At 52.8% G+C, this 14,112-nt stretch overlaps 1 protein-coding gene and 2 long non-coding RNA genes across 3 annotated transcripts; 1 reads left to right on the forward strand and 2 right to left on the reverse strand.

Annotated features, from left to right (window-relative positions):
* Window positions 1-806: 806 nt before the first annotated feature.
* LOC136018432 (uncharacterized) lies at window positions 807-1,475 on the reverse strand. The gene is made up of 3 exons (XR_010614410.1): window positions 1,390-1,475; window positions 1,199-1,300; window positions 807-918 (listed from the first exon to the last, which is right to left on the reverse strand). It is a non-coding gene; the product is annotated as an uncharacterized LOC136018432 (long non-coding RNA).
* A 4,890-nt stretch (window positions 1,476-6,365) lies between these two features.
* LOC136018262 (uncharacterized) lies at window positions 6,366-9,111 on the forward strand. Its single transcript, XR_010614323.1, has 2 exons — window positions 6,366-7,487; window positions 7,747-9,111. It is a non-coding gene; the product is annotated as an uncharacterized LOC136018262 (long non-coding RNA).
* Window positions 9,112-11,774: 2,663 nt separating this feature from the next.
* On the reverse strand, window positions 11,775-13,767 carry LOC136018421 (G2/M phase-specific E3 ubiquitin-protein ligase-like; the record flags this gene model as incomplete). Its single annotated transcript, XM_065687628.1, has 8 exons — window positions 13,758-13,767; window positions 13,336-13,427; window positions 13,145-13,246; window positions 12,740-12,864; window positions 12,499-12,658; window positions 12,309-12,415; window positions 12,003-12,116; window positions 11,775-11,850 (listed from the first exon to the last, which is right to left on the reverse strand). Coding segments are annotated over exons 1-8 (786 nt in total), but the record flags the coding sequence as incomplete, so codon positions are not given.
* Between the last annotated feature and the right edge of the window lie 345 nt (window positions 13,768-14,112).

Genomic DNA, 14,112 nt, shown 5'->3' on the forward strand with positions numbered 1-14,112 from the left:
CCTTGCTGAGACAGAGATCCCGTGCTGAGCCGCGGGGTGCAGCTTTGGCAACTTACCCGTCTGGCTCTGCCACCCCTCTGCCTCCCGGACAAAGGCACTCCCTGGCATCGCAGCTCCTGTGCCTCTGGTACAGTTCTGCGTATGCATTGTTATCTTCCCATGACGCTTGTCTGATGGAGAAAGGAAAATTGATGAGCGCCTGCTGCCCCAGCATAAGGCATATGCAGGGCCTCCCTGCTCTTTCCCCCGTACCGTTTCCAACTCCTGCATGGAGCTAAAGCCTACACTGGGGGGTCAGCAGAGGGCCACAACTGCGGGGGCAGGTCTAGGCGTGGCACAGTGCTGACCAGGAGGACACCAACCTTATGGGGATTCGGATCCCCATGAAGAGCATTTCTGTTAGAAACAGTTTTGTATTTTGACACAGCGGGCACTGTAGGCAAAAAGCGCCAGCATGCATAGCCTGTCCCTGCAGGAGAAATAGAAAGTGTGTGAATGAGGCTCTGGTGCTGCTGAGAGCCTGCCATGCCCGAGCAAGGGAACGGCTCTTACCTGCATGCAGGCCCTGTGGAACCAGGCATGTTTGCATGCTGGGCACACCATGGTCCCATAGGTCGTTCTGCCTTCAACAGGGTCCATGCAGATGAGGCACTTGGTGTCCTCTGGAGCCACCAGCTCTTGCTGCTGTGGGCGGTGCTCCCAGCAGAAGGAACTAGGGGAAGAGGGAAGGGATGGGTGAGATGAGAAGTGCTGGGTCCTTCCCTGCTGATGGGGAGAAGGGTAGAGGAGGTACCTGAACGGCAGGAGGTAACGGGTGACGCATCCACCCTCCACGGCACAGGGGAGATGGAACCTGCGGTTGCAGCCCATCTCCTGGCAGGTGATGGTGGCCCCCCTCTTGCCACACACAAAGCAGACCTGGAAAGAGCAGAGCAGCCCCCATCAGCGGCAGCCTCAGGGTCTCCACAGCCAGACCCACACCTCGGGGCAGGGCGCAGGATGTGGCCCCAGCTGGATCACAGGCCACAGATCCACGTGGCAGAGCAGGCTCCTATGCTGGAGCCTCTATGGAGCTGCTGGGAGCAAGACTTTAGTCCCAGAGCTGGGTGGAAAGGCTGGGATTCTGTTCTTGGCATCTGCGCTGAGCTCCCGCAAACCTCTCTTGGCACGAATCACCCTGATCATCTCAGGTCCTCACCATCGGGGCTGCCAGCTGGGCTGTACGTTGAATCTCCATAGGAAGAAATTCCATGTCTTTTTCCTGTTTGGTCCCTCGTGGACAAAGGTCACTGGCAAAAAGCTGCAGAAGAGCAGAAACAAGGAGCAGATGAGGGGTATGTGGCAGGGCAGGTGCGTTGCAAAGATGAAACCAGCTCCAGAGGAACTCACCAGGCAAAAGAGATGGGCACAGATCCACTCATAAATCATTTCTGGCCCGCAGATGTCCGGGTCTGCCTCTGCACGGCGACACAGCATGCATGCTGGAGGGGAGAGAGCAAATGGCACCGGGAATGAGCACCTCTGTGGGGCCAGGGATGCGTCCCTGAGGGATTGCCAGCAGGGGCTGCTCTGTCCCTGCCTAGCTGGCTGCTGGGCAGGGCTGGAAGCCTTGGAGAGGAAAGGGCACTGCAGGCATGGGTGTCCTGGGGGGTTCGCACTGCCCAGCCCTGCTCCCGCTTGCCGAGGAGAGGAGGGGCCATCCCCCGGGGTGGCTTTGGAGCTCCTGCCTCCCCCTGCCAACGCTCCCGGTCCCACGCCGACAGCCTCGGGAGTCCCTCTGCCAGGCTGTAGGAGGAGGATTTTGCTCTCACCTGGCTCCATCGAGTCGGGTGTCCTACACCTCCTTGTGGAGGTGTCAGACATCTAAGGTGGGTGTTTGGAGAGTCCCTGTCCCAGCAGCGCTGGGGCTTCTTCTCCAAATGCTCCTCTGCTACCTCTGAGGGAGAAGAGAGATGCGGGTGAGCTTGCACCACAGGCCCAGAGCCCTGCGGTGTGGAGCCCCCTCCTCCCTCGGCAGCCCCCCTGAGAGCCCTGTCCCTGCCCTCTACTCCCCGCACCTCAGCAGGTCGCAGCGATGCACTGTGCCCAGCGCTCCCTTTTTTATAGGCCTGCCCCCGCCACCGGTCACAGTGGCCTCTGTGACATCAGCACCGCTGGCCCGCGTGCGCCCCGGATACGGGCAGGGGCACCCTCGGCCACACAGCACCCACTGTGACACAGACACTGCATCACAGGGCTGGCTGTGAAGCGCACACGCAGGGACCCGAGCCCTTGGCACCCAGGTCACCGGGGCGGCTGCTCCACTTGCATGTGCAGAGTCAAGGGCCAGCTTAGGGACATGGTTTCCTGGTGAACTTGGCAGTGTTGGGTAAACGGTTGGACTCCATGGCCTTTACGGCCTCCTCCAACCTAAATGATTCCTGTGACTCTCATTACCATTCCACTATTACTTTGTCACCATTTGCTTACGCTATGATTTTCCTTCAGTCGTCGATTCCTTACCATTTGATCATCGCTTCATCGTGAAGAAAGCCCTTTTAATTAACCCACCAAGGATGACTTCCCTGAATAATTCACCTGTGACACCAGGACAAGCACCAGACCGTGTCTGGAGCATAACCAGAGTAGAAGAAAAGGAATGATGGAATAGTTTGGGTTGGATGGACCTTCAAAGGTCATTTAGTCCAACCCCCCTGCAATGAGCAGGGACATCTTCAACGAGATCAGGTTGCCTAGAACCACATCCAGCTTGGCCTTGAATGTCTCTAGGGACGGGGCATCTACCATCTCTCTGGGCAGCCTGTGCCAGGATTTTATCATCCTCATTGTAAAGAATTTCTTCCTCATATCCAGCCTCAATCTTGCCTCTTTTAGCTTAAAAGCATTACCCCTCATGCTATTGCAGCAGGCAGCGCTAAAAGAGTCTCTCGCCATCTTTCTTACGGGCGCTTCTAAAAACGGAAAGGCTGCAGTAAGGGCTCCCCGGAGTCTTGTCTTCTCCAGGCTCAAGAACCCCAACCCTCTCAGCCTTTCCTCAGAGAAGAGGTGTTCCATGCCTCTGATGGTTTCTGTGGCCCTCCTCTGGACTCTCTCCAACAGGTCCATGTCTTTCCCATACAGGGGGCTCCAGAGCTGGACGCAGGACTGCAGGGTGGGGTTTGCAGGAGCGGAGTAGAGGGGAAGAATCCCCTCCCTCCACCCGCTGGCCACTCTCCTTTGGATGCGGCCCAGGACACGGCTGGTTTCTGGGCTGCAAGCGCACACTGCTGGGTCATGTTGAGTTTTTAGCCAGCACCCCAAGTCCTTCTCCTCAGGGCTGCAGTTACCGAGTAACAGATGCTAAAACACTCACCTCAAGCAATGATCTACATGTGCCTGCCCAGCCATCTCTTTCTTCACTGAGGTCATATTCCCCTCTCGCCCCCAGCAGCACAGGGGCCTCCAACAGAAATGTTGCGTTACAGCCTTGCATCCTAAGAGAAACAAAGGGCGGCAGCAGCTTTCCGTAAGATGCTGAAAGATAAACTGCAGTGAACAGGACCCAGGAAGTGGGGAACCAGCAAGGCCTTTTGCCTAGTGTGTGAGCAGTCTGCAGGGCTTTCGGGAGCAGAGCTGCCATGGCCGTGGAGAAGCGGGCGAGGGCGTGGGAGACGTCAAGCGCAGGCCAGGGTAGCATCAGCCTCAGCCCAGCCTCATGCCGGGGCTCAGCACAGCGCCGCGTCGTGGAGCCGGTGCCGGTCCCGCCCCGCCCCGTCTACCTCAGCGCTTTCCCGCTCTCCGCGTGCTCATCGCGCCGCCCCTTGCTCTGGCCGCGACTCCTCCCGGTCCCTCGCGGCGGCGCCTGGGGATTCCGGAGCCCCGGCGGCTCGCCCATCGCGGCCGAGGAGAAGCGGCAGCGGCCATGGCGACGTGGCGGGTTGCCTTGGGGTTCGGCCCCGGCCTCTTGTAGCTGCCGCTGGCGGTCGGTGAGCGCGGGGTGGTGACTGAGAGGAGGGAGGCCCGGGGGGGTTGGCCCGCAAGGGGGGTTGGTGGGCTTCGGCGTCTCTTTTTGAGGCGGTTTTGGGGGTTCCCGCTGGCTTTCTCGTGAGGGAGTTCCCGGCTTGGAGGAGCCCCTGCTCTGGAGCAGACTCCTCAGCTCAGCCGCCCAAGCAGTGCGGGACGTGTTCTGTGGTCTTGGGTTGCCACGTGGCGCCAGCGTCTGCGGGAGAGCCGCACCTTAACAGCGGTTTTGGTGGGAGTTGGGTCTGCTGAGGGAAAGGTTACGCCAAAAGCGGTTTGTGTTCCACAGCGGCAGTTAGTGTCCCAGCAGTGACTGTGTGCATCCACCTGATGAGTGCTGTTCCCTGGTGAGCCGAGGGTAAGACTACTGGGAGAGAAATAATGTACCACAAAGTGGCTGCCAGTTAGTGTTGATGCATCCCCTTAAAAGCCTTCACCTTACCCCCGCTGCCACAATGCATTTTAACCGTTCAGAGCAAGGTTCAAATAAAGACTTGGTGTGAAGTGGTGGTATTGCATCGACAGCGCTGCTTATACAAACGCCTCTGATAGCTATGCATGAACTCAGCTCTCCGATGCTACCATTGGTAATTGTTTTGGGGTTTGGGGGGTTTTGGTTATTTGCTTTTTTGTTTGTGTTGGGTTCTTTGTGTTTTGTTGTGTGCAGTTTTTTTATTATTATTTCAGCATCTGTAATTTTCTTGTTATTGTGCTTAAAGGATGGAGCTTGTGGTCTTCCACAACTATTGTCATGTAGGAGAAAAAGCAGATGTGATCATAGGACTAACCAGGTGAAATCCCAGAAAAGGAGAAGTGCTCTTGATATTGTGTGCACCTGGCCTTTAATAAACGGGGTGGGAAGTGAGAAGTTTTCTTATCGCAATGGTTAGGGACTGTCAGTAGGAGTAGTTGAGCAGCTCTGTTCTTGAGGTGGGACTCGATGAGGTTGTTAAAGCGGTTCACTGATTTTGTGAAGTCATCAGGCTGCTGTTTTGCAGGGTCGGATGAACCCCTCAGTAGCAGGTATGCCAAAACAGGTGGTCATTTCTGCCTTCCTCAGCCTTAGTCCTTGCACCGTGGTGGGTTGGGTGTGCACTGGTGGCCCTCTGCTGAGGTGACTCAGATCGTTAAGCCAGCAGAAATGCAGGTGGGGTGTCCTGGTTTCAGCTGCTGTGGTTGTCAATCTAGTAGCTGTGCTCTGGTTTGGCTTTAGTCTGAGAATGATGTTGATAACACACCAAAGATTAATTGCTGCTAAGTAGTGCCTGCCCTGGTCAAGGACTTTTCAGTCTCTCATGCTCTGCCAGTGAGGAGGGGCACAGGAAGCACAGGCAGGAGAGATGACTCGAACTAGCCAAAGGGGTATTCCGTACCACAGAATGTCAGGCTCAATATGGATACTGGGTGGGGGGGTGTTGGCCGGAAGAGGCCCATCACTACTCGGGCATGTGCCGGGCATCAGTCAGTGGGTGATGAGACATTGTGCTGTGCATCGCCTGAGGTTTTTTGTTTGTTTTACGCCTTTCTCTCTATTTCCTGTTATTACTGTATTTGACCTTACTTCAGTAATTAAACCGTGCTTATCTCAACTCACAGATTGTACTTTTTTCTTTTTCTCCTTTGAATCAGATTAGCTATCGTTTCCTTATTGGTGATGCAGGAGAGAGAGGGTTGTCAGCTGACATTGTGTCTGCAGGGAGAAAAAAAAAGATGAACCAGGCACAAGCATGCGTCAACACATTAGCAGAAGTACTGCAGTATTGGTATGGGAGGAGTTCCTCCTCTCTTGTGTCTAATGAACCTCCACATTTAACCTCTTAGCACTTCTTTTTTTCTTCTTTTTTTTAATGTTGGCTGCCATATTGAGGTTTGTCTTGGTGCCTGAGTCAAGGCTCGGTTTTCAAATGGCCAAATCAGCTTAAATACTCCAGGAAAGACCCTTTCCTTTTTTTCTGCAGGAACATGATTTGTTGTCTTTGCCTCTTCTTGTTTGCTTTCTCTGAGCAAGTACACCTGAAGCTATTTGAGCTTCTCAAATTCGGTTGAGGAGCAAAGCAGTGTTAATGCCATAAGAAAGAAAATGAGGAATAGAAACTAGGTGACTGCAGCATTTATCACTGAAACGGTAATGATATTCCTACTAAAGATTCTTCTTGGGAAATGGTTTTTGCCTAAGCTTTGAGAAGTATTTTTATGTGAAAGTTGGAAGCTTTTAATGTGTCATTTCTACATTGCAGGCACTCAGGCTTGAGGGGGCAGAGAGAGAAAAAAGCAAGTATGTTAAGGACCGTATCAGCCCAAAGTAATACTGAACATATGGGATGTCTCGTAAGAAATCCATCCTCGTACGTGAATGTCTCCACTTCCTTAACTTACTGTCACTGATCAGTTGACGCTTGCCACTTGACTGATCTTAGTCCTAGAAAAATGTCAGTTTTATGACATCTCTGGTTTATGCCGTAGATTAACGGGATTGGGGTTTTCCGTGAAGTAAACAAAACAACAGGCAGAAACAAACAGGTCACATGGAAATCCAAGTCTACAGTGAATGCAGTTGCATTGCACCTTTTGCACCAAGTCAAATACCTAAGAGGATTTAACATTTTCTTCTAACTGATCTTAAGGCTTTTGTGTGGTTTGGGTTGGGTTTTTTTGTTTTGTTTTGTTTTGTTTGTTTTTTGGTTTGGTTTGGGTTTTTTACATTTTTGGCTAGTCATGTTGCTCTCTGAATCTTTACAATAATTTGGTAGCTACTAGTGGATGTGTTTGAAAAGGGCGGAGTTTTTATGATAAAACAATTGTATAAAATAGTAGAAATGATTTGAGAAATTTATAAATTTGTATATATTTAAGAAATTTATAAATCAATAGTGGGGTTTTGTATATTAGAAAATGTTGTAACTTTGTAGTTTTGTATCACGGCTGCTCTGTAACGAGTGTTGCAGTGGTAGTCTTAGTAAAAACCTAACATAACCATATATGGTGAAAGGTGTATGGGTGGATTTAGACAAGTATGTACTGGAGACTATACCCAAGTAGAACCTATGCATAAGATAGCCAGAAGAGCATGTCAGAAGCAGTCAAAGGAAGATAAGAAACTGCTAGCGTCCACACCAGGGTTGGAATATGTCCAAGTAAGGGAAAGGTGAGGAGGACAACTTGAGGAAGACTTCTTACTTCATCTGAGGAAGACTCCTTTCTTCATCGGAACGACCACCAGAGGGGGCTGCGCAAGCGTAGAAGAGGCTGATGTCGTAACATTTCTGGTGTGGCAATCCTTAATGCATATGCATTAGCTAATGTTGTAATCCGTGCTAAATGTGTATAAATTGCGAACGCGATGTGGCAAGGTTGGAACCAGATTTGGGTGCGTACCCCTGGTTTCGCAGCGCTGCAATAAAGCACCTCATATAACCATTCCGGTGGTTATGTGTTTGTTCCTATGCTAACAGATGTAGCGAGGAGGGTAACAGCAGACAAAGCATCTTGTAAGTATATTTGCATGCAGTTTATTCTTTTAAGTATGTGTGAACAGTTGGGAAGAGCTGCTTGACAAAGAGAAGATACTTTGTGGGCAAGAAGTAATTGCTCTTGCTTTGCTTTAAAGGAAATAGTTTGTTCCTAAGAGCTAACTAAACTACTTGAAACCTATTTAAACGTTAACCTAGGTGAGGTGGTCAGTATGAGAGAGACAGTTTACATGAGTATTTCTTCAGTTGCTAACTCCTGAATTTTATTTTTTTTCAGTTTTGGGTGAGGATGGTCAGGCGTATGTTGATCATCATGGCAAGGCTCAACCTGCAAACTCCTGTCCTTATTTCTGCTGTGGAGACTGCATGCTGCAATACTGTTGCTCTAATGCACTCTTAAAGTTTGATGAACAACAACATGATATTTATTTGCAAGTTCTTCATTATGGTGTTGGTACCTCCTGACAGAAGGACTTGGTGGTGTGCTCTCGCTCTCTGCCAAAGCCTTAGCACACGTGGCCTGTGCTCTTGGGTACTGGCAGATCGAATCCATCATGGCTCGGTGATGGGCGGGTCTGCGGGCGCGGGACGAGGCGAGCGGCAGGGGCAAGCGTGGGGTAAGCGGTCCCGGCGCGGCGGTGACGGGCGGCGGGAGGAAGCATGGGCCTATTTTTCATGCCACTGAACTTGTTAAATTTGCTTCCATTTTTCTTTGCATTCAAAAGGTCCGTATGTAATTCCTCCGATTTCTGCTGCTAATGGATGCATTGTAGCAAGGATTTACCACGGGAAGGTGTTTCACTTTCTAATTGGATTACTGAAATTTCTCCTGCTTTGCTCTGGTTTCCAAGATGGACTGTGAGTAGTAAGGTTATTACAGTTGGTTTTCTCCTTCCATTCTGCAGTATGTGGTGTTACTGCTTTAAGAAACGAGGCAAAAAGCAGAGCACTGATTCACTGGAACAGCAGTTCTGTGGCAGTTTTCCTTGGTAACACGGTTATTTAGCCTTGCCATGCCAAATTTCCAATAATGACCCTTAGTGGAAAAGGAAATTAGATGATGTATATCAAGTAATTAGCAATTCAGCTAATTGTGAATCGCTTAAGTGTTTCAGGAGGTGGAGCTATTGAAAGCATCTGTATCAAAGTTACAGAAGAAAGTTCTGTAGTTGGGGCAGCTGCTGTCAGTCCTAAATGGAAACAAAACTTCAAATGGACGTTGTACGCAGTTAATAGTACTCTGTTCCTGAATTAATTTCTGCCTTGAAGTTGAAGCGCATTGTGTACCCCGTTTTTCCTCCTCCCCACCACTGTCAGAGACTTCAGTTTACACTTTGCACTGTGTTTGGATGGTCCAGCATCTGTATAGGCTGCCAGTGGTAAGAAAATAAATCACAACGTTTGTTCCTTGGAAAAGAACTTCCAAGGTAGCGGGCTCTATTTAACGAGCGGAGGGTTTCTTTCCTAGTGCTGGTCCTTAATATTTTCTGTAATAACTGAGTTAAAGTGCATAGAGAACGTGTTCTGTGAGGCTTGCATTCAGACACGGGCTAATCTCACCTTGCATCTCTAAGGAATGTAAACTTCCTGTCTAGAAGTAATTGAGATTCGGATTTGAAGTTACATAAAACAATTGTTCTGAGCTTTTTTTTCTAGTCTGAGAAGTAGATACAAGCTTGCACAATTTGTAACTTGCGTTTGGTTTTATCTGCAGTGTATTCTCAGTGTAGAAGCTATTTAAAGCTGACGAACAGCTGTGAGTTGCCATCAGTGATTATTAATTTCTCAGCTGCCTGCTTCAGGAAGTGGGCTTAATGCAGGTTCATTGAAACCAAGGTGGAAGGAGAGGCTGAAAAATGCTGTCCTGGCTCAAGAGGCGGGTGTGTACGGTTGGGTTAGCGTGCTCTTCTAACTACAGAAGGCTGTTCCACCCCAAAACCCAAGACAGTCTGGCCAAACCGTGCAAAGACACAGTGAGGTGAATCATTAGATTATGCTCAGGAGTTTTTTTTCTGTGGGTGTGTACTTCATTGACTGTATGTACTGAGCTAGGGTAGAGTATTCCCTTTCTAACTCTGTGGGCTTTGCTGTGCCTCCGCAGAGTGTAACTCTGAAACCAGTCATTTTTAACATACGGATTGACTCTGGAGAGAAGTTGTCAAAGCAGCTGCAGGTAGGGAAACCCTCAGAGCAGGCTCCTGTAGCCCAAGAAACTGAGAATCCTTCTTTGAGAATACAGATAAAAGACCATGGTTGTTATTTAATAAAATCTATGAAAGTTTGAGCATATGGGTTCCTGGAGCCTAAGACTTTCTGTATGACACCACAACAGCAGTCACTCTGCCTGGGCTGCAAAAGCACATCAGTGCTGTCACCTTCCTCCAGAGTACATAAGCAGGATCTGTTCATGTAAAGCAGGACTTTCAGCACCTTCAGAAAGGGGGTTTTGTTTTCTTTTCAAATAAATGGAAGTGCTGACAAAGTTCAAGAAATTCAGAAGAATTGGGGAACATACTGTGCTATATTTATTACTGTTCCTCAGCCAAGCGTCTCAGCAGCCTGTTTGGAAAGTCTAGCCAGAGCTGTATGGTTAGGCTTGTCTACAAACAAGGATTCATAGCAAAGCATTTTGTGGGGGCATGGGAGAGAGAGGGATGGCAGGAGGCAGGGAGGGAGAGAGGCAAAGCCCCATTCTCATCTAGCTGAAAGCTGGACATAACAGCAGGGAGAGTTCTTTGGGATTAGGAAACTCCACAGACCTCTTTAGTGAAGAAATTTGGTGTTGTGATAGTTACGGAAGAAGAACAGCAGCTTTTACTCTACTTAGTACTTTGCACAGACGTGACATTGAACTCTTGAAAGAGCACCAGCTTTGCCCTCTGCCACCATGCTCACTAACCTAGGCGATGAGGCTAGGATACTGCTTATAGCCTTATCCAGAGGGAAACAGAGCTGAAGCGTGTCAGAAGTCACTGGCACGGGGGTGCATGATTTTGGGGGTTGAGCTGTGAGGGCCAGGCTGGCTGGGTGGGTGGGTGCAGGAGGTCAGTCTGCAGGAGGTGCTGCTGACCTCTAGGGAAAGGACAGTGCTCTGGACCCAGTCCCTCATGCTGCCCGTTGAGAAAGGCAGAGGACGAGGAAGCCAAACAAGAAGCCTGCAATCTGCCAGCCCAGAGCTGAAGGGCTACCTTTATTGCGCCGTAGAGGGGGATCACAGCGGTTGCTCAGAGGTGAAACACGGTTGGTCCCACTGAGGTATCCGGGCCGTGCGTTGGGAGTTTGGGCCCGGTGTTGCAAGCGGGAGCGGTCTCGGAGCCGCACGGGCCCGGTGGATCTTGAGGCGCTGCCGCGTTGTTCTGCTCTGGAGACACGCAATGACGCTGATGGCCGCTGTCTTGTGGTGCTGCAGCTGTGGCTTGCATGTGATGGTGAGCGGTGGGACAGCTTGGGTGCAGCCTGCCTGCGGGGGCTCTTCCAGCTCGAGCTGCTGGTGTGCGTCTGCCCTGGGAATGTCTTCTGGGCTGTGCGTAGGGAGCTTGGGCCCGACGCTGCAAGCAGGAGCGGTCTCGCACCCGCATGGGCCCACCGAGTCTGTTGCCGCTGCTTCTTTGCAGTGGTGCAGAGCCACGGGATGCCGCCGATGGCTGGTGCCTGGTGGTGCTGCGGCTGCCGGTCTCACGTGATGGGGAGCATTGGGACAGCCTTGGCACCGCCTGGCTGCGGGTACCACTCTTAGTGTGTGTTGCTGGTGGCTGGCTTCTCTCCTGCAGTCTTCTGGGCCACGTGTAGGGTGTCTGGGTCTGACGGGTGCACCGGGTTTGGTGTCGCCGTCGGTCAGGCCCAGGGTTGCTGGAGTGGCTGCTGCCATCACACAGCGGGCAACTGTGGCATGGTGCTGATGGCATCTGTCTGCTGCTGTTGGGGCTGCTGGTCTCCTGTGCCTTGGGTTCCAGATTCTGCCCTGATGCTGTCTGGCTGCTGGTGCTGGGGCTGCTGCACTCCGGTTCCAGAGATCCAGGAGACTGCCCCGATGCTGCTGGGCCGGCAGTGCTGGGAGCAGCAAGCTCTGAGCTAGCATTGTGGGCTACAAGGGAAAGCAGGAACAGGAAGGGCTTGGCTCCCAGGCCCCAGGCAGGGTAGGCCAGAGCAGTGCCCCAGCCCTCCTGGAGCAGACAGGCTCTGCCAAGCCCACACCAGGTACCCCCTGCCAGGCCTTGCCTGGCCCCGGCCTAGGAGCACACGGGGGCTTTGACACTTACAGGTGCCCAGGCCAGCACAGCTGTCACACTCCCATCTGGTCTCATGGCTCTTCCCCAGGTTGGAGCAGCATCTGTGAGTGCCCACAGCAGCGCAGGAGCGGCACAGGAACAGCTGCCAGGGCCTGGGGAAAGAAATGGGTTCATGTCTCTAAGGATAAAGTGCCCACAGCACGGGATTGTCCAGCAAAGCTCTTGTTTTCAGCCCTTCTGCTTCGAGCCCTTGCTGAGACAGAGATCCCGTGCTGAGCCGCGGGGTGCAGCTTTGGCAACTTACCCGTCTGGCTCTGCCACCCCTCTGCCTCCCGGACAAAGGCACTCCCTGGCATCGCAGCTCCTGTGCCTCTGGTACAGTTCTGCGTATGCATTGTTATCTTCCCATGACGCTTGTCTGATGGAGAAAGGAAAATTGATGAGCGCCTGCTGCCCCAGCATAAGGCATATGCAGGGCCTCCCTGCTCTTTCCCCCGTACCGTTTCCAACTCCTGCATGGAGCTAAAGCCTACACTGGGGGGTCAGCAGAGGGCCACAACTGCGGGGGCAGGTCTAGGCGTGGCACAGTGCTGACCAGGAGGACACCAACCTTACGGGGATTCGGATCCCCATGAAGAGCATTTCTGTTAGAAACAGTTTTGTATTTTGACACAGCGGGCACTGTAGGCAAAAAGCGCCAGCATGCATAGCCTGTCCCTGCAGGGGAAATAGAAAGTGTGTGAATGAGGCTCTGGTGCTGCTGAGAGCCTTCCATGCCCGAGCAAGGGAACGGCTCTTACCTGGATGCAGGCCCTGTGGAACCAGGCATGTTTGCATGCTGGGCACACCATGGTCCCATAGGTCGTTCTGCCTTCAACAGGGTCCATGCAGATGAGGCACTTGGTGTCCTCTGGAGCCACCAGCTCTTGCTGCTGTGGGCGGTGCTCCCAGCAGAAGGAACTAGGGGAAGAGGGAAGGGATGGGTGAGATGAGAAGTGCTGGGTCCTTCCCTGCTGATGGGGAGAAGGGTAGAGGAGGTACCTGAACGGCAGGAGGTAACGGGTGACGCATCCACCCTCCACGGCACAGGGGAGATGGAACCTGCGGTTGCAGCCCATCTCCTGGCAGGTGATGGTGGCCCCCCTCTTGCCACACACAAAGCAGACCTGGAAAGAGCAGAGCAGCCCCCATCAGCGGCAGCCTCAGGGTCTCCACAGCCAGACCCACACCTCGGGGCAGGGCGCAGGATGTGGCCCCAGCTGGATCACAGGCCACAGATCCACGTGGCAGAGCAGGCTCCTATGCTGGAGCCTCTATGGAGCTGCTGGGAGCAAGACTTTAGTCCCAGAGCTGGGTGGAAAGGCTGGGATTCTGTTCTTGGCATCTGCGCTGAGCTCCCGCAAACCTCTCTTGGCACGAATCACCCTGATCATCTCAGGTCCTCACCATCGGGGCTGCCAGCTGGGCTGTACGTTGAATCTCCATAGGAAGAAATTCCATGTCTTTTTCCTGTTTGGTCCCTCGTGGACAAAGGTCACTGGCAAAAAGCTGCAGAAGAGCAGAAACAAGGAGCAGATGAGGGGTATGTGGCAGGGCAGGTGCGTTGCAAAGATGAAACCAGCTCCAGAGGAACTCACCAGGCAAAAGAGATGGGCACAGATCCACTCATAAATCATTTCTGGCCCGCAGATGTCCGGGTCTGCCTCTGCACGGCGACACAGCATGCATGCTGGAGGGGAGAGAGCAAATGGCACCGGGAATGAGCACCTCTGTGGGGCCAGGGATGCGTCCCTGAGGGATTGCCAGCAGGGGCTGCTCTGTCCCTGCCTAGCTGGCTGCTGGGCAGGGCTGGAAGCCTTGGAGAGGAAAGGGCACTGCAGGCATGGGTGTCCTGGGGGGTTCGCACTGCCCAGCCCTGCTCCCGCTTGCCGAGGAGAGGAGGGGCCATCCCCCGGGGTGGCTTTGGAGCTCCTGCCTCCCCCTGCCAACGCTCCCGGTCCCACGCCGACAGCCTCGGGAGTCCCTCTGCCAGGCTGTAGGAGGAGGATTTTGCTCTCACCTGGCTCCATCGAGTCGGGTGTCCTACACCTCCTTGTGGAGGTGTCAGACATCTAAGGTGGGTGTTTGGAGAGTCCCTGTCCCAGCAGCGCTGGGGCTTCTTCTCCAAATGCTCCTCTGCTACCTCTGAGGGAGAAGAGAGATGCGGGTGAGCTTGCACCACAGGCCCAGAGCCCTGCGGTGTGGAGCCCCCTCCTCCCTCGGCAGCCCCCCTGAGAGCCCTGTCCCTGCCCTCTACTCCCCGCACCTCAGCAGGTCGCAGCGATGCACTGTGCCCAGCGCTCCCTTTTTTATAGGCCTGCCCCCGCCACCGGTCACAGTGGCCTCTGTGACATCAGCACCGCTGGCCCGCGTGC

This window comes from Lathamus discolor, chromosome 7 (assembly GCF_037157495.1).
Source record: "Lathamus discolor isolate bLatDis1 chromosome 7, bLatDis1.hap1, whole genome shotgun sequence".
NCBI lineage: Eukaryota > Metazoa > Chordata > Aves > Psittaciformes > Psittacidae > Lathamus > Lathamus discolor.